General features: G+C 36.5%; 1 protein-coding gene across 4 annotated transcripts in view; it reads left to right on the top strand.

Moving 5' to 3' along the window:
* ZNF326 (zinc finger protein 326) overlaps positions 1-18,798 on the top strand; it is a 34,887-nt gene extending 16,089 nt beyond the window's left edge. For all 4 annotated transcript variants that reach the window (XM_053892745.1, XM_019414105.2, XM_053892747.1 and 1 more), the window contains 7 exons: positions 201-399; positions 5,927-6,038; positions 9,735-9,882; positions 11,187-11,286; positions 13,719-13,849; positions 15,891-15,986; positions 17,895-18,798. In XM_053892745.1, coding sequence (XP_053748720.1) covers positions 201-399; positions 5,927-6,038; positions 9,735-9,882; positions 11,187-11,286; positions 13,719-13,849; positions 15,891-15,986; positions 17,895-18,263 — 1,155 coding nt within the window. In that variant the 3' untranslated portion in view covers positions 18,264-18,798. The remainder of the gene's footprint in view (positions 1-200; positions 400-5,926; positions 6,039-9,734; positions 9,883-11,186; positions 11,287-13,718; positions 13,850-15,890; positions 15,987-17,894) is intronic.
* The last annotated feature ends 350 nt before the right edge of the window (positions 18,799-19,148 follow it).

The raw sequence follows: 19,148 nt of genomic DNA, 5'->3' as shown, positions 1-19,148 counted from the left end.
CTAATTCACTGGATTTGAGTTCATGTAATAATTTACAAAGGTTTTCCATGTGTTTATTCAGAGCGGACATGTAAAATTTAGTTCAGTTCTGGGTAATTTTCAGGTGAAAATTATTAGATAGATAACAGGTAAAATTTGTGTGAATTCATACTTTGTCTTTAGATATTATGCTAATATTTCTTGATTTCACAAATTTGCAGCATATGAGTGATTTTGGAAGCATTCATAGACCTGGAATTGTTGTTGACTATCAAAACAAACCCACCAATGTGACAGTTGCTGCTGCAAGAGGAATAAAGAGAAAAATGATGCAACCATTTAATAAGCCTGGTGGAACCTTTATCAAGAAACCCAAGCTAGCAAAGCCTGTGGAGAAGATGAGCCTCAGCAAATCACCCAGTAAGTGAGAAAACATAATTGCTATGGCTTATGGTACTTCTAGTTTTTAAAAAAATTAATGCTTTAGATAATTTTTTCATGTTCATATGACAAACTGCATAGTAGTTTCAACTGTAGAAATTAGATCCATTGAATCACCTAGTGTAGTCACTAATCACTCATACACATCAAAATTACCCAGAGACACTTTTTTAAAAATTTTTTTTTTTCAACGTTTTTTATTTATTTTTGGGACAGAGAGAGACAGAGCATGAACGGGGGAGGGGCAGAGAGAGAGGGAGACACAGAATCGGAAACAGGCTCCAGGCTCCGAGCCATCAGCCCAGAGCCTGACGCGGGGCTCGAACTCACGGACCGCGAGATCGTGACCTGGCTGAAGTCGGACGCTTAACCGACTGCGCCACCCAGGCGCCCCCCAGAGACACTTTTTAAAAATGCACATGCCCTGGTCCACCCCTCTTCCCTGAGTCCTTATTTAGGATGGAGTCAGATCATCTATATGTGTTAAAAGGCTTCTCACATGATTTTGATTCAAAGTTTTATCTTGGGTGTTATATTTGTTGTTGGAAGGTACTGCTGAGGATGTAGTATTCTCACATTATACAGATTCCCCTTTATGAGGACAAAGGGAAGAAATTTTTCATGGTTCTTGGTACCAGGAAAAGGTGTGTTTCTTCTGGAAATTTAATTTGCTTTTAATTTTGTGGACTGACGACTCTTAGAGACAGTCACATTTTCCATCTGTACATTGTTAAAAAATTGAGAGCCAATCTGAAAATGAAATGAAGAAAACCATTTCATTCATATTAGCATCAAGAAGATTAAATACTCAGGTAAATTTAGCAAAAGTAGTATAAAACTTAAAACAGTATTCAAAACCTACAAAACATTGTTGAAAGAAGTTTAAGAAGATCTAAATAAATGGAAAAACTAAATAAATGGTTCAAAGATCAGAAGATTTAATGTTAAGATGGTTATATTCCCCAAACTGATCTACAGATTTATTAGCACAATCCCTGTTAGAATTCCACCTGACTTCTTTGCAAAAATTGACAAGTTGATTCTAAAGCTCATAAGGAGTTGCAAGGGATCTAAAATAGTGAAAACAGTCCTAAAAAAGTGAAACAAAATAGAAAGACTTACACTTCACCTTACTTGGAAAGACTCAACACTTCTCAGTCATCAAGGCAAAAATAAATATAAAAAAAACAAAAAGTAATTCAGTGTACATGTAAAAATAGACAAAATATTTGGTGTATATTATTTTGCTGTTATGTGTTTTCACAAAGAAGTCTGAAGAAGACCTTTTGTTAGCTTTTATTTAGGTACATCCTTGACTGTCATCTAGTTTAGTCAAGTGTACTTGATTTCGCGTAGAGATATGTTACAAAGTTAAAAAATAAAAATAAAACAGCATAGATAAGTAACAGTAATTTGGCTCTGAACTTTTTTTTTAATAAAAAAAGCTTTATTGAGATATAATTCACACACCTTGTAATTCATCCATTTAAAGCGTGCCAGTCATTGGTTTTTAGTGTATTCACAGATACGTGCAAATATCACTAATCTATTTGAGAACATTTTCATCTCCTCGCAGAGACCTGGTACCCTTTAGTCATTACCCCCAACATACCCCACAGACCAGAGCAACTACTAACTTACTTTCTATCTTTATAGATACCTGTATTCTAAACTTACATATGAAAAAAAAAATTGTATAAAATGTGGACTTCTGTAATGGGCTTCTTTCACTTAGCATAATCTTTTCAGGGTTCATTCAAGTTACAGCAGGTATTAGTACTTCATTCCATTTTATGGCTGGAAATATTCCACTGTATGAACAAATCACATTTTCTTTATTCATTCACTGATGGGTATTTGGGTTGTATCTACCTTTTGGGTACTTTGAATAGTGCTGTAAACATCTGTGTATAAGTTTTTGTGTGAGCATGTGTTTTCATTTCTCTTAGATATATATGTAGGAGAAGTGCTGGATCATATAGTATAATCATTTGAGGAACCACCTGTTTTCCAAAGCATCTGCACCATTTTACATTCCCACTAGCAGTAGATGAGAGTTCTGATTTTTCTATATCCTTGCTATGGCTTGTTATCTATTTGATTAAAACCATCCAGGTGGTATGCAATGGTATCTCATTGTGGTCTTGATTTACATTTCCCTAATAACTAATGGGTGGGCATTTTTTCTCGTGCTTATTGGCTCTTCATATACCTTTCTTGGGAAAATGCACGTTTAGATGTTCTGCTCACTTATTAGTTGGGCTATTTGTCTTTTTATTGAGTTGAAAATATTCTTTATATATTCTAGCCATCTCTATCTCACTTATAGAGATAAAAACACAGACTTAAACATTCAACCTTTATTGATGGGGGAGTGGGAGGGAGGGGAAAGTGGGTGATGGGCATTGAGGAGGGCACCTGTTGGGATGATCACTGAGTGTTGTTTGCAAACCAATTTGACAATAAATTTCATATTTAAAAAAAAAAACACCACAAAACCCAGTCAACCTTTACATGAAACAAAAATTTAAAACTTAGACAATAAGAACAAAAAGGATAAAATTAAATACTGTCAGGCTATTGTCAGGTACTCTGATTTAATTCTGTTTGTTTTGATCATTGATGATGAATTTTAATAAACTTTTGCTTTAAGAAAATTATATGCAATGTTGAAAAAAGGATTTAGCTCATTTACTCACCTAGTTTTTGTTGTTTTCTTGTGAGAGAGAGCATGTGTGTGGGGGAGAGGGGCAATGGGAGAGGGAGGGCAAGGCAGAGAGAGAGAGAGAGAGAGAGAGAGGGAGAAAATATCGATAGATAGGAAGAAGGAAGGAAAAAGAAAGGAAAGAAAGAATGAATACCCCAAGCAGGCTCCATGCTCAGCTCAGAGCCTGATGTGCGGCTTGATCCCACGACCTTGGGACCATGCCCTGGGCCAAAACCAAGGGTCAGATGCTCATTTGACTGAGCCACCCATGTGCCCCTTAACTAGTATTTATTAAAAATGATCTCTTTGAAAGCACTTTAGAAACAAGAGGTCAAACTGCCAAAGCTACTTCAAAATATTTCTTTAAAAGTTGAAAATCAGGAAATGCCAACTTCAGTGACAGATATAAACAATATAAATCACAGACATGACACATCAAAAGTAAAAATTTACAAGGTAAAATAGTACAGAACTTAATTTCAAAAAGTTTCAATGACAGAATGATAACACCGTGTTTTATTGTACATGTGACAACAAAAGCAAATTCAAATAATAAATATTATGTGGGGCACCTGTGTGGCTCAGTTGGTTAAGCATCTCTTAATTTCGGTTCAGGTCATGATCTCATGGTTTGTGAGTTCAAGCCCTGCGTCAGGCTCTGCGCTGATGGTGCAGTGCATTACTTACTTAAGAGAAAAAGAACTAGACATAGACATGTCGTTAAGATAAAAATACTGAATAACTAGGAATGTGTGTTCTCTGGAAGACCAGAAATAGTTTCTAAGTCCCTAATTCTGCTTAGACAATCTAAACTCTGACCATCTAATTGTGTCTTTGTATTTTCCCAAATTCATTCTCAACAGTCACTATTTTCCTGAATATTAGGTCCAGGTAAGTTATAGAAGACATTGAGAGTCTAGAGTAAGATCTGCCATATTCTTCGTCTTTCCTCCATTAAAAGAAAGGTTGGGGGCAGAGGGGTGTGGAAGCACAAAAGCTTTTAATTTTGATAAAGTCTAATTTATCTATTTTTCTTTGGCTGCCCAGTTCTAAGAATTCCTTGCCAAATTCCAAAGTCATAAAGATATACTCCTGTGTTTTCTTGGAAGAGTTTTCTAGCTACAGTTCTTGCATTTAGGTCTTGTATTTTAGCGTTTGCATGTGGCTGTCCAGTTGCCCAGCACCATTTGTTGCAAAGACTGTTCTCTCCCAACAGAATAATTTTGGCATCCTTGCTAAAAACCAGTTGACCAGAGTTTTATGAGTTTATTTCTGGACTCTCAATTCTGTTCTGCTAATCTATAGGTCTGTCCTTGTGCCAGTAACACAGTATCTTGATTATCATAGCTTTGTAGTAAGTTTGGAAATCATGAAGGGTGAGTCTTTCTATTTTGTTTTTCTTTTTAGGATTGTTGTCACTACTTTAGATCCCTTCCTTATGAGCTTTAGAATCAACTTGTCAATGTTTGCAATGAAATCAGTTAGAATTCTGATAGGGATTGCATTAAATCTGTAGATCAGGTTGGGGAGTACAACCATTTTAACAACGTTAAGTCTTCTAATCTCTGAGCCATTTATTTCCATCTTCTTTAACCTCTTTTCAACAATGTTTTGTGGTTTTTTTTTTTTTTTGGTAAGTTCATCCTATATGTCTATCTACCTATCTTCTTATGTATATAATCTCTACACATAACATGGGGCTCAAACTCACAACTCTGAGATCAAGAGTCTCATGTTCTTCCAACTGAGTCAGCCGGGGACCCCTGTTTTGTAGTTTTTAAGTACTGTGTAAGTTTTACATTTCCTTTGTTAAATTTATTCCTATTTAGTTTTGTTGATGCTAATATGAATGAAATGGTTTTCTTAATTTCATTTTCAGTTTGCCTCTCAATTTTTTAACAATGTACAGATGGAAAATGTGACTGTCTCTAATTGTCAGTCCACAAGATTAAAAGCAAATTAAATTTCCAGAAGAAATACACCTTTTCCTGGTACCAAAAACCATGAAAAATTTCTTCCCTTTGTCCTCATAAAGGGGATTCTGTGTAATATGATAATACTACATCCTCAACAGTACCTTCCAAAAATAAATGTAATATCCAAGACAAAACTTTGAATCAAAATCATGTGAGAAGCCTTTTAAAACATATAGATGATCTGACTCCATCCTAAATAAGGATTTAGGGAAGAGGGGTAGACCAGGGCATGTGCATTTTTAAAAAGTGTCTCTGGGTAATTTTGATGTTTATGAGTGATTAGTGACTACACTAGGTGATTCAAAGGATCTAATTTCTACAGTTGTAATTACTATGCAGTTTGTCATGAACATGAGAAACGTATTTAAAAGCACTGAAGCCATAGGGGTGCCTGGGTGGCTCAGTCGGTTAAGCGTCCGACTTTGACTCAGGTCATGGTCTAATGGCTCTTGGGTTCAAGCCCCACGTTGGGCTCTGTGCTGACAGCTCGGAGCCTGGAACCTGCTTCAGATTCTGTGTCTTCATCTTTCTCTCTCTGCCCCTCCCCAGCTTGGGCTCGCTCTCTCTCTCTCTCTCTCTCTCAAAAATAAACAAACATTAAAAAAATTTAAAAAAAAAAACCAAAACACTGAAGCCATGGTAATGATATTCAAATGAAAGAAGTTTAAGAAATACTGGTTAATCTCAAACTGATTTTTCTGGTGAGTTCAATTTAGATTGTGATCACCAAATATACCTTGCATGTTTAATGGTTTATGAAGTGGGAACTGAAAAGGGAGGATGGAAAAATGATATTTAATTTTGACTCTTGTTGATATCCTAGCAAAAACTGATCCTAAAAATGAAGAAGAAGAAAAGCGACGTATTGAGGCTCGGCGAGAAAAACAAAGGCGCAGAAGAGAAAAAAACAGTGAGAAATATGGAGATGGATACAGGTTTGTGCTTAGTAGAGTCTGAAAATTGGTCTTATTAAAAAACAGTTTCCTAGGAAATGCAAATACATCAGTTGGAATGTGAGAAAATTCATGGGGTCAAATGAAGAGGCTTGATCAAAGATACATAGGAATATTTTTGATTCTTGGTATTTATGTGCAGTCACCACTGAGAAAAATAAGAAAAAAGAGTTCCATCCCTAATGGTAATTTAAAAATAAAAAATACCTAGAAATACAGTATTCTTAAAAAAGAAATATGCATCATGACATGAAGAAAACCACAAAGTCTTGAGATTTGACTACATGGAGACATAGTGATATTCTTGGATAGAAAAACTAAATAGTAGAAATGTAACAAGTGTCATCAATCTTGATTCCAAAGAAGATTCTGTAAAAGAAGAGTAGATGAGTAGGTACTAGCTTTTCTAGATAATCGAAACATTTGAAAGCTGTAATAGTTAAAAATATGTGGCACTAAAAAAAGGCTATTAGTATAATAGAATTATTAACCTCTAAATACATGTGTTATATGTAAGAATGTAATATATAATACAGATGTTGCAAACAAAAGGAGAATTGCTTAAAAAGGGGGGGGGGTTGCTTGAACAACTGAACAATAAGAAAAATAGTTTAGACCCTTCCTTACACCAGTGAAGATGAATCCATTGGATTAAAGAACCTACAAAATGGAAAATAACAGGAAAATAAAATAGAATATTTTAATTGCTGCAGAAGTCTTTTTTCTAAGCTTAAAAGTGGTAGATTAAATTACAAAGGAAATAATGACCACATTAGTTTCAATAAAACTTTACACCTTGAAAACAGACAGACTTGGAAAATATTATAAACACAAGAATGATTAATATCTAAGGTAAATATCACCCAACCAGTATGTTTTAAAAAGTAAAAACAAGATGCCTAATATATGATTGGGTGAAGGAACAATAGCTAGTTAATAGTTTTAGGGGAAACGCTGAAACTCATTGTAAGATAAACTGGGAATTTAAATAATAGCATGGCATTTTATTAGGAGAAAAGAAACATTGATTGACTAACATGGATACAATCAAAGCACACACTTATAATTGCTGGTAACCAAATAATATGGTTTTAACTACTTACTGGGAAGCAGTTTAACAGTCCTTAAAAATGTCTTGAATTTTTTTATAGTCCATGATCTCTCCAGGAAGATAATGTAAAAGTAGAAGAGTTTAATCTAAAAAGATGCCCTTTACAGATCCTCTGTTTCCCTTCTGTCTGACCCTCCGCTGCACACGCGCATGTGCTCTCTCTCTCTCTCTCTGTCAAAAATAAACATTAAAAAAAAGTTTAAAAAAACTAAAGCTTTGGATATGATATATCTGTGTTAATATACACGTGTGAATTGGAGAAAATGAAAGAACTGAACTTTCATTTAGCTGTAAATATAAATCTCATATAAGCTAAAGTATGTCAGTTCAATTAAATTGTCATTTTAGAATAAGAATCCTTTACAATAGTCTAAAATTATCATAATTTATCAGAGCAGTTTTGCTTTGAGTTAGGAAGGTAAGAGACTGACAATAAATAACTATTCTTGCGATACATTCTTTTTGGATATTTGAATGCTTTCAATATAATGGAGTAGAGGGAGCCGGGGGGAGGGGACAGGGGTGTGAGAGCTATAAACAAACAATAGTATAAAGGGAAGAGTGCCAGAAGAGAAGTACAAAATGATCTTACAGGAGGTGACTTCTCAGTAGGAGTGCAGGAAAATCAGGGAAATGGATGGAGGCAGTATTTGAACTGACTTGGGAATGGTAGGATAAATAAAATAAATGGTAGGAGCTGTTAGGCAGCCCTGGTAGAGGGCATGGCTCGAGGTTACAGCAAGGAAACAGGGACCTTTCATTCATATTCTGGATATGGAAAGCTGTGTAGATTGAACAGGGCTCTAGTGGGGGTTGGCAAGTGTGATTTAATTTGAATATTTAACGAAGACATACTGTGTGCCAGATACTGTTAAAAGCATTCAGTAGGGGGATGGGGCACCTGGGTGGCCCAGTTGGTTGAGTGTCCAACCTCGGCTTAGGTTGTGATCTCTTGGTTTGTGAGTTGGAGCCCCGCATCGGTCTCTGTGCTGGCAGCTCAGAGCCTGGAGCCTGCTTCGGATTCTGTGTGTCCCTCTCTCTCTGCCCCTCTGTCTCTCCATCTCTCTCAAAGGTAAATAAACCTTAAAAAAATTTTCTTTATAAATATTTAGTAGGGGAGCACCTGGGTGGCTCAGTTGGTTAAATGTCTGACTCTTGATTTTGGCTCAGGTCATGATCTCACGGTTTGTGAGATCGAGTCCCACTTTAGGCTCTGTGCTGACAGTGTGGAGCCTGTTTGGGATTTTCCTTCCCTCTCTCTCTGCCCTTCCCTTCTTGTGCTCGCTTGTGTTCTCTCTCTCTCTCTCAAAATAAATAACTTAAAAAAAAATAAAAGTATTTAGTGGGTAAAGCCAACAAGATATAGGAGAGATTAAAAACTTTTTTTAAGGGCAGCTAAAAGTGTTTTGACTTTGTTTTATGATGCTTAAGTCAGTGAAGCCAGTAAAGTGCTGTTGTCTCTTTTAGGAAGTGACTAATTAATTGAATTATTACTGTGTGGCGGGAACTGTTCTAAGGGCTTTATATACATTTTTTTTTCCATCCTCAATGATACTTCTGTAAGGGTTCTCATTGCATTAAGATAAGAAAACTGTGATCCAGAGAAGTCAAGTAATTTGCCCAGTGTCTCACAAGGGGGCTCTGATATAAACCCAGCAGTAGGCTCCAGATCCCAAAGTTTTAACTAGGAAAATTAATATAATAGTGATATAAGGAATTAATTAGAGGGGCACCTGGGTGGCTCAGTTGGTTAAGCATCTGACTTCAGCTCAGGTCGTGATCTTGCGGTTGGTGAGTTTGAACCCCGCATTGGGCTCCGTGCTGACAGTTCAGAGCCTGGAGCTTGCTTCAGATTCTATGTCTCCGTCGGTCTGCCCCTCCCTGGCTTTTGCGTGCACTCGCTCTCTCTCTCTCAAAAATAAACAAACATTAAGAAAAAAAAGAATTGGAAAATGGAGACTAGAGACAAACCAATGAAGAAACTATTGTTATAATTCAAGGAAAAGGAAATAAAAGGAATACATAAGATAGGAACACTTTATAGGAGAACAAAGGGAAATTCATATTGGAGTGGCTTCTGAGCTTCTAAATTTATCTAGCCTTGTCAGTCATCCTGAAGTGGTCCTTAGAAGGTAGGGTTTTTGGTCACCCAACAGCTCCAAAGGAGTGAATTATGGTTGTCTGATGTTCACCTGGCTTTGTTGGTTATTACCTTAGTGGACTGCAAGCTTGAGAGTGGAACAGAGTATAAAAATAAGTAGTGGAACTTCGGAACTTGGTATTTTTGGAAGTTTGCTTTGGCTTTATAACTCTAAACTTGAAGTGGATAGCTTAGGACTAGATTAAATAGATCCACTGATTCCATTATTTGCAAAGTGGTATATAATAGCAGTGTTGGCCAAATATTTAAAGAAATACTGTTTTTTCTGACTTCAGCTAAATTTAGATCAACCATAAGATGGTATAAAGGAAATCATTTATTTTGGTAAAATTAGTTTTATTGGCATGGTCTTATGAACTCTCAGTAAATAAGGCAATATTTAAGGAAAACTTTTTTTTCTTTATAGAATGGCATTCACATGTTCATTTTGTAAATTCCGAACGTTTGAAGAAAAAGATATTGAGCTACATCTGGAAAGTTCTTCACACCAGGAAACATTGGATCATATTCAGAAACAAACCAAATTTGATAAAGTAGTTATGGAGTTTTTGCATGTAAGTAGCTGTTTTTAAATCAAGAGGCACTTTATTTGTATTTTAATTTCTTAGTTTTTCAGTTTCCCACCTCTCTTCCAAGTTTCTAAAAATTTAATTGACTACTTAGAGAGTTTTTTTTAATATATGAAATTTATTGTCAAATTGGTTTCCAAACAACACCCAGTGCTCATCCCAAAAGATGCCCTCTTCAATGCCCATCATCTACCCTACCCTCCTTCCCACCCCCCATCACCCCTCAGTTTGTTCTCAGTTTTTAAGAGTCACTTAGAGAGTTTTTTTAAAAAAAACTAGATGTGAATTCCTCTGTAAAGATTTTAGATTTGTAATTTGAAAGAATATTTTATGTTTTTACAGTAGTTTATGGCAGAGGTGTCAGGAAAAAGAATTCCTTTAACACCTGATTATTGATGCAGAATCAGCTATCATAAGTTGAGAGTCTACTGTGTACCTAGTGTTGTGCTGGGTACTTTCACTCATTATTTCATTTGAGCGTCATCACAGTTCTTTTTTATCATGAAAGATCATGCTCAGAGCAGTGTAGTGACTCTTCCAGTTAAGTGGCAGTCTGAATTCAGAGCTAGAGAGCTGATGTCTGTTTAGTGTCCTTTCTATTATCAGTGTGTGGTCACTAGTTCAACAGTTTTTCTTGACTGTTTAACAAAAGGTGCTATGCAAGGACTGAAGACACAGATACCACCCTTAGTGAACTCAGAGTAATTGGAAAGAACACACTCCTTTATACACAGATGACACAGTTAAGTCGGAGGGCCAGGAGTGAGGGTGTAGGCAGGGGGGTTTGGAAAAGGTGAGGATAGTTGGGGCCAGGGATGTTTAAGGAAGAGGCTAGAGCTGGACTGCTAATTGTACATATAGTTAGTTTGGGCAAAAGACATGGAATTGTTAGGAGGTTAGAAACACAGTGATCATTCATTCTTCCCCATCCATGCAGAATTGTGTACCTTTACAGAAATTTCTTTCTGTTAATTTCATTCCTTAACTGGTTCCTGTCATTTAGGACTTTAATGTACCACCTGCCCTGAGAAGACCTCTCTTAACTCTTCCAGCTCTGTTTGATTTCTCTTGTTCTTTATGCCTAAAATACACTTTGAAAGTGAATATTTTTTGTAAGTATCCCAGTAATTTATTTGTATTTGTATTTAACGATAGTCTTTTTCAACTGAATTATAAACTCCTTGAGGACAGATATTAGTTCTTATATAACAGATGTTATCTTCCATAGGCTGAGTTTGATGCTAAGCTCAGTGAAAACTTTTTGTGTTTCTTCCTATTTTGTTTTATAGGAATGTATGGTGAATAAATTCAAGAAAACATCTATTCGTAAACAGCAGACAAATAATCAAACAGAAGTAGTTAAAATAATTGAAAAAGATGTTATGGAAGGTAAGTATTTAAACAAAGTGTATTAGAAATTAACACATATATTTTACTTACCATAATCTATTTCAGTGTAGATGCTGCCCACTAGTGTGATCGAATCATATGTGGTAGCCGTGAGTAGGTCATCAGAGGTGACCTCCTTTTCCTCTTCTCATGTTTACGAATTTATCACTACCTACCATTATGTTTCTCACTTCAGTTTTACAAGAAAAATCAGCTTTTCCTCTAGGTGGAAGTGAATTCTTACATTCTGTCTTCTCACTTCTCATCTCTTTAAGGACTTTTGCTCAAATAGTGAACTCTTCTGTTTTTGTCTTTTTATTCCTCTTGATTCTGTCCCTGAAGCCTATGCTTTCATCTTTAAAAAAGAAAAAAAAAACTGCATCTTTAAAAAAAATTTATTTTATTTTATTTTATTTTTGAGACAGAGACAGACAGAGCACGAGCGGGGGTGGGGCAGAGAGAGAGAGACACACACACACAGTCTGAAGCAGGCTCCAGGCTCCCAGCTGTCAGCACTGAGCCAGACACAAGGCTCGAACTCATCAACTGCAAGATCATGATCTGAGCTGAAGTCAGACGCTCAATTGACTGAGCTACCCAGGTGCCCCCCAAAATCTCCATCTTTAAAAAAGAAAAGAAAAACAGATACTAGTTCCCCTAAAACTTGCTTTCCTATTAAACAACCATTCTTCTTTAAAGCATAGTCCATACTGATCTTTGTCTTCACTACCCATTACTACTTTGCCACAGTAGACCACTTGATGTTACCAGTGGTCTACCAAAACTGCTCTGACAGAGATTCCCGATACCAGTAGGGTGATTCAGTAGGTTCTTCTGAATCATTATTTTACTTCTCTAACATTTTCCACTATTTTTTGTGAATCTGTTTCCACCCCTAGTTTCTGTGGTAGCTCACTGTCCTGAGGTTCTTTATTCCTTTTCTTACTCATTGTGTTTTTATTTTATTTTATTTTATTTTATTTTATTTTATTTTATTTTATTTTATTTTATTTTATTTTATTTTATTTTATTTTTATTATTTTTTTAAGAATTTATTTATTTTTGAGACAGAGAGAGCAAGCAGGGGAGGGGTGAAGAGAGAATCCCCAACAGGCTCTGTGCTTTCCACACCAAGTCTGACTTGGCTTGAACTGAGATCATGAACTGAGCTGAAATCAAAAATCAGATGCTCAACCAACTGAGGCATCCAGGTGCCCCTCTCTATGAAGCTTTTAGAAGTTGATATTTCCCAGTATTCTGTTTTCAGTTCCATGATCTTCTCTTTTTATATTCCTTCCTTATGATTCATCTAATCTCAGAGCTTAAAACTATCTCCTCTGTGTTGATTACTTACATACTTCTGTCTCTAACACAGATCTATCTTCTGAACTCTTCTCTTGAACATCGAGATGCTTATTGGCCTTTCTCTTCAGCAGTCTTACAAAAGGAACGTATCAAAAAAATTTTGTGTGCTCTTTGGGCTTATTCCACCCCATTAAGAAAACAAAAACTCAGAAGACTGGTCTTTCATTTTCCTTGGAAGGTAGCCCCACCATCTAAGCCACAAGTATGAAGTTAGTCCTAAGTAATTTTACTTTATTATATCTATAACATTGTATCTTATTGGTTCTGTCTTTTAAATATCTTCCAAGTCTGCTTCTTTACCTCTTTAAATATTGCATCTGTTCAAGTCTTTATCGTTCTCTTGGCAGTTGTATTATTTTCCCAACTAGTGCCCTTACTTTCAGTCTTATCTCTTAAGTCTACTACATGACTGTAGTACTTCAAGAAGTTTAACTGGGTCTCCATCATCTATAGGATAAACTTCAAATTCCTATGCCTGGCATGCAAAGTTCTCCATGATATAGGCCCTGCTCTTTTTGTCTCTTTTGTCCCTTCTTTATTCTCAGTGCCCCAGCTATATTGAATTACTTGGAACTCCCACAAAGTGCCATTTTCTCTCACCTTTCCCTTTCATACATTATAACTTCGCTTGTAATAAATCTTGATCACAGTTTTCAAGGTCCAACATATATTTTGTTTTTTGTGAATCCCAATTTTGACCTCTTTTTCCCTATCCTTGCCTACCCATATTCATTTTTATGGAAATTCTTTTTTTTAGTACAAAAATCAACATTTGTCTTCTTTCATATTATATATTTGGGGGACAGACTCCTGGGACTCAGAGCAGGATTGTAGAATATGCAAGGAAATATAATGTAATTCTGCTTTATAATTTTAATCTGTTATCCATAGTTTTAATCTATATATGCAGATTTATGAAACGTAGAAAAACTCAACCTACATATCTTGATCTTCTTTTTGGAAGAAGGGGGTATAAATAACCATAGAAACGAAATAATAAAAACTCGTTTTGTCAAAAATAAGAATATATGAATCATTACTTATTAATAACTTGCTTTCTTTTGTAGGTGTTACTGCAGATGATCACATGATGAAAGTGGAGACTGTTCACTGCAGTGCATGCAGTGTGTATATCCCTGCTTTGCATAGTTCAGTGCAGCAGCACTTAAAATCTCCTGATCATATCAAAGGGAAGCAGGTAAGTTTTGACCTGTCTTGATGAAGTCATTGAAATGTTCATTAATCCTTTATTGTCCTTTAACGTCTGTTGTTTCACACCTACCCGCTTACATACAGTCCTATTAATCTCATGTGTGAAAAACTGTAAAGATAACTAGAGAGGCAGTGTAGCATAGTAGTTAAGTTAAACATGGTGGTTAAGATTGGGCTCTGGAGCAAGAAGTCCTGGGTTGAATCCTGGTCCAGTACGTGATGTGTTAAGCAAGTAAATTAGCTTTTCTTTGTCCAAGTTTCCTTATTTGTAAAATGGGGATAGATAATCATTCTACTCTTGCATGACTGTTTAAAGATTAAGTTAGTTACAATAGAAAAGACACTTAAAATAGTGCCTGACAGGGGCGCCTGGGTGGCGCAGTCGGTTAAGCGTCCGACTTCAGCCAGGTCGCAATCTCGCGGTCCGTGAGTTCGAGCCCCGCGTCAGGCTCTGGGCTGATGGCTCGGAGCCTGGAGCCTGTTTCTGATTCTGTGTCTCCCTCTCTCTCTGCCCCTCCCCCGTTCATGCTCTCTCTCTCTCTGTCCCAAAAATAAATAAAAAACGTTGAAAAAAAAATTAAAAAAAAAAAAAATAGTGCCTGACACATAGTGTAAGCATTCAGGAAATCATAGCTATTGAACTGTTTTTTTCATTAACACTTTTTTAAGTTGGTTCAAAACAGTTTTATGAGAGAGAGTGTGTGTTTTAGAACAAAACGGAAAGATTTAATCATAACCTACATTTTTCTGATGGCTGGGAAAAATAAAAAAAACTAGCATTACCAGTTACTATCTACTGTTACATTTTTTAGTAGAATTTACTAAAATATTCTAGGAAAAATGTACTGTTTTCTTTTTGATTGGCATATTTCTGCTTCTAAATTGGTTGGTTTTATTTAGTCCAGTTTATTTCAAATGTTTATATTGTGAGAAACTAGCTTGTTTGAGAAGCAAACTTAAAAATTCAAATATTACAGGCTTAAGTTTTAAATAGAGCATACTTGGGTCTTAAATTCATATTTTGTATTGATGTGATTTTCATTTAACTTAGACTTTGTTAGTCACTTTGAGCACATATAATCTCTTAAAAATCTTCGTCCTTTCTCTTCTCTTTTGGCATTCCCTTGACACTTTTTTGGCAACTAGACATTTTTAAAAAAAATTTTTTTTTTTAACGTTTTATTTATTTTTGAGACAGGGAGAGTCAGAGCATGAACAGGGGAGGGTCAGAGAGAGGGAGACACAGAATCTAAAACAGGCTTCAGACTCTGAGCTGTCAGCACAGAGCCTGACACGGGGCTTGAACTCACGAACCAGGAGATCAAGACCTGAGCCGAAGTTGGCCACTTAACCGACTGAGCCACCCAGGCGCCCCCAGACATTTTTTTTTTTTTTTTAACATTTATTCATTTTTGAGAGACAGAGACAGAGCGTGAGTGGGGGAGGGGCAGAGAGGGAGGAAGACACAGAATCTGAAGCAGGCTCCAGGCTCTGAAGTGTCAGCACAGAGCCCGACGCAGGGCTTGAACTCATGGAACACAAGATCATGACCTGAGCTGAAGTCGGATGCTTAACTGACTGAGCCACCCAGGCGCCCTGGCAACTAGACATTTCATATTAACCTGTCCTCCTTTGTATAATGCAGTCTTAGGCTAACTATAGCCCAGAGGAAGACTATTCTAGCAGTATGAAAAATTGTTCTTTCTCTTTTGATAGCATGAAAATTAGTAGTTAGAATAGTTAGGGTGGGGGAAAGTGCATGTATAGTAGAAAGGAGAGCAACTGTTTAGTAGACCTAGATGTGTCATATGTAGTAACTGAGTGAATGAGTCTGATTGGCTTATTGAATCTTCATTATGTTAATCATGGATGGTTTAGATTGTGTCACAGTAGTTGTTGCTTTATAGCTTAATTTGCCAGGAGAGAAATAATTTAAATCTAGGAATTTGAGCATACAATGTTGTTTTAATTATAGAAATATTCATGGCATGGTTTTCAGGTACCTCACTGTGTTCTATTTTTCATAGGCTTATAAAGAACAAATAAAAAGAGAGAGTGTCTTGACTGCTACAAGCATTTTAAATAATCCAATAGTGAAGGCGCGATATGAACGTTTCGTTAAGGTAAGACTTTAGGGCAAAACCTTTTTAGGTTACATTGTAATATCTTTATAATCAAATGATGACATAGTAACTGATATTAAAATATAGTGCAACATTAGGAAGACTTTTACTTAATATCTTGCATATAGGTAAAAACATTGTTTTTCCTAATTGTTGGGATTTGTTGGGAGAGGGAACAAGAAGTCATTCCTCTCTCATTTCTTTCTCACCGTGGATCATTTGAGAGAGATTCAGGAGTCTGATAGCAGATCATAATGTTAGCTTTATTCTTGATTTTTAAACAAAGGAGGACTTGAGGGATATGTCTTAACATGTGTAGTTACTGTGGACCTTAAGTTTATTTTATTTTGAGAGAGAGAGAGAGAGAGAGAGCTGGTGTGAGTGGGGGAGGGGCAGAGAGGGAGAGGGAGAGAGAGAGAGCATCCCAAGCAGGCTCTGAGTTGCCAGCTGTGGAGCCTGATAATGGGGCTCAAATCCACGAACTGTGAGATCATGACCTGAGCCGAAACCAAGAATCAGATGCTTAACTGACTCAGTCACCCGGGTGCTCCCTGTATTTCACTTCCAAATTAGATAAACTTTTATCTCCCCAGCTTCTGTTAACTGGTTCAGCCAGACAGCAGTAGGCTTCCTTAGCTTACCACATGTGCATATTATGTAGAAAGTACCTAAACTAAGGAGAACTCTTCTAGAATTTTTTACTATGAATGTGATCCGTGGACCAGCAATATTGGTATTTCCTGGGAGTTCATTAGAAATGGAGAGTTGCATTTGAGCAAGATCCCAATTGATTCAGAAACATGTTAAAATTCAAGAAGCACTGGTGTCGAGTTACTCAATGGTATCCCTTTGTTCAGCTTTCCTGTCTGCTGTGTTCCCTGATGTTATTCCCCAGAACATCCTCTGCCCATGGTCAGCTCTGGTCATGTCTTAAAAACTCTTTCAACTTTCAAGTGCTCTCAGTCTGACAGAATATCTTTTTAAATCTTTGTCCTATGAAGATATAATCAGTTCATCAATTTATCCCATTTCTTCAACTGCTTCTACTTCACCCCCTCGCCTGGATACTCATGGTCAGTCCTTCCAACAATGCAGTGCTGCCATTCCAAAAGTCCTCACTCATTCTTCCACCACTTACCAGTTCCCAGCACTATGCCCTCTGTGGTTAGACTGTCTTCACTGCAAGTATTATGGAATTGTACCATTGCTGTGTTTGCCAGGTTTTCGCTGCAGTTCACAGTAATTTTGCGCATTACCAACCGATGTAATGTGCTTCCTACAGTGACTGTTTCAAAGCTTTTCCATTTTTTTTCTTTAAAATTTTTTTTGAATGTTTACTTATTTTTGATAGAGAGAGCATGAGCAGGGGAGGGGCAGAGAGAGAGGGAGACACAGAATCCGAAGCAGGCTCCAGGCTCTGAGCTGTCAGCATAGACCCCGACGCGGGGGCTCGAACCCATGAACCGTGAGATCATGACCTGAGCCGAAATCAGACGCTTAAGCGACTTAGCCACCCAGACGCCCCAAAGCTTTTCCACTCTTAACCTGTTTTCAGAGATCCTACCACAGAAGTACATTGAATCCTGGTGTAATTGAGTAGGACATAAATCTCTATCTGTTTCTACCAGAACCCACATATTTGCTTTTGTCATATGCATATGATTTTAGAAATTAGGTTAGGAAAATGTGGCCTTTAAGCGTTCCAGTTTATGGAATATAAAGAAATGACTTCAGTAATTTATTTATCCACTTTGGTATGAAATAGGTACTGAACAAATATGTCATGATTTGTCATAAGTTAAAAAGCTTCAGAGTGTATTTATTTTTGATGTTACAGCAAATAAAAATTGCACTGGTAACAAAAATGAATATGCTGATTTTAAAAGCTGTTTTTCCTCATGTTTTTAGGGTGAGAATCCTTTTGAAATTCAAGATCATTCTCAAGATCAACAAATAGAAGGAGATGAGGAGGAGGAAGAAAAGATTGATGAACCTATTGAAGAAGAGGAGGAGGAGGAGGAGGAAGTGGAGGAAGTGGGGGAAGTAGAGGAAGTAGAAGAAGTGGAGGAAGCAGAAGAAGTGGGAGAAGGAGGAGGAGTGGAGGGAGCGGGAGACACAGAGGAAGCAGGGGACCAGGAGGCAGTGGGGGAAGGAGAGGCAGCCGGGGAGGGAGAAGCAGTGGGGGAGGGAGGAGTGGGGAAAGGAGAGGAAGTAGAGGAAGAAGCAGCAAAGGAAAAGCCTGTTGACTTCCCTGTTGACCAACCTGAAGAAAATTAAATAGAAGGTATTAGTCAGATTTAAAAGAAGCTTTAAATTTCTCTTGTAATGTGGAAAAGGGTAAGAATTTTAATAGTTTAAAATATGAGAGTTAACACCCATATTGCATGCATTCCACACATTCAGATTTGTTTTATATAATTTCTAAATGTTTGGCATTTGTTTAATAAAATGAGGGTAAGACTATTTTAGTTTAGTTTTTATAGTTACCAACTTAGATTAGATAAATTGTTTGTATAATTTTTAAGCTTAATTTTTATTACTTTAATTGGTGTTAAGGATAACAGATGTGTATTGTTAGTATATCTATTCTAATCATTTGAACTTAAATGCTGCTGTTGGGAGTATATATTCAAGTGTGCATTAATGTTTTCAATACTTACCCTAGAAGAGATAAATTGGGCAAGTATTTTGTGCTCTGACTGTGTATTTTTTTACTGCATTGGACATTGAATAGTAATTTGCGTTAAGATACGCTTAAAGGCTTTTTGTGACCATGTTTCCCTTTGTAGCAATAAAACGTTTTTTACAAAAACTCTTTCCCTGGATTAGCAATTTTAAATGAAATGATTCATCAATTAAATTAGTATTTAAAATGAGATTTTGCCTTAATGTAGGAGTTTAGCTCACTGATATTTCGAGATGATTGAGACGAGTTGAAGAAGAAATTTACTTCCATCATTTTAAAAGTACTACTAAAATATTTTTTAACATATTTCAAGTTGAGGTCAGTCCATAACTGACTTGTTTATACTTGTTTTAATTCCTTTCTTTTCTTTGTGCCTATGTCAGATCTTGAAATCTTGAAAATACATTTGAATACAAATAATTTTTTATAGTTGTGTTAGTTCTTTTGTCATGTCTGTTTGTAGCTGAAGAACCAAG

Source organism: Panthera pardus, unplaced genomic scaffold, assembly GCF_024362965.1.
Source record: "Panthera pardus isolate Hobbes unplaced genomic scaffold, ASM2436296v1 HiC_scaffold_11, whole genome shotgun sequence".
Taxonomy (NCBI): Eukaryota; Metazoa; Chordata; class Mammalia; order Carnivora; family Felidae; genus Panthera; species Panthera pardus.
This window is presented reverse-complemented; position numbering and strand designations above follow the sequence as displayed.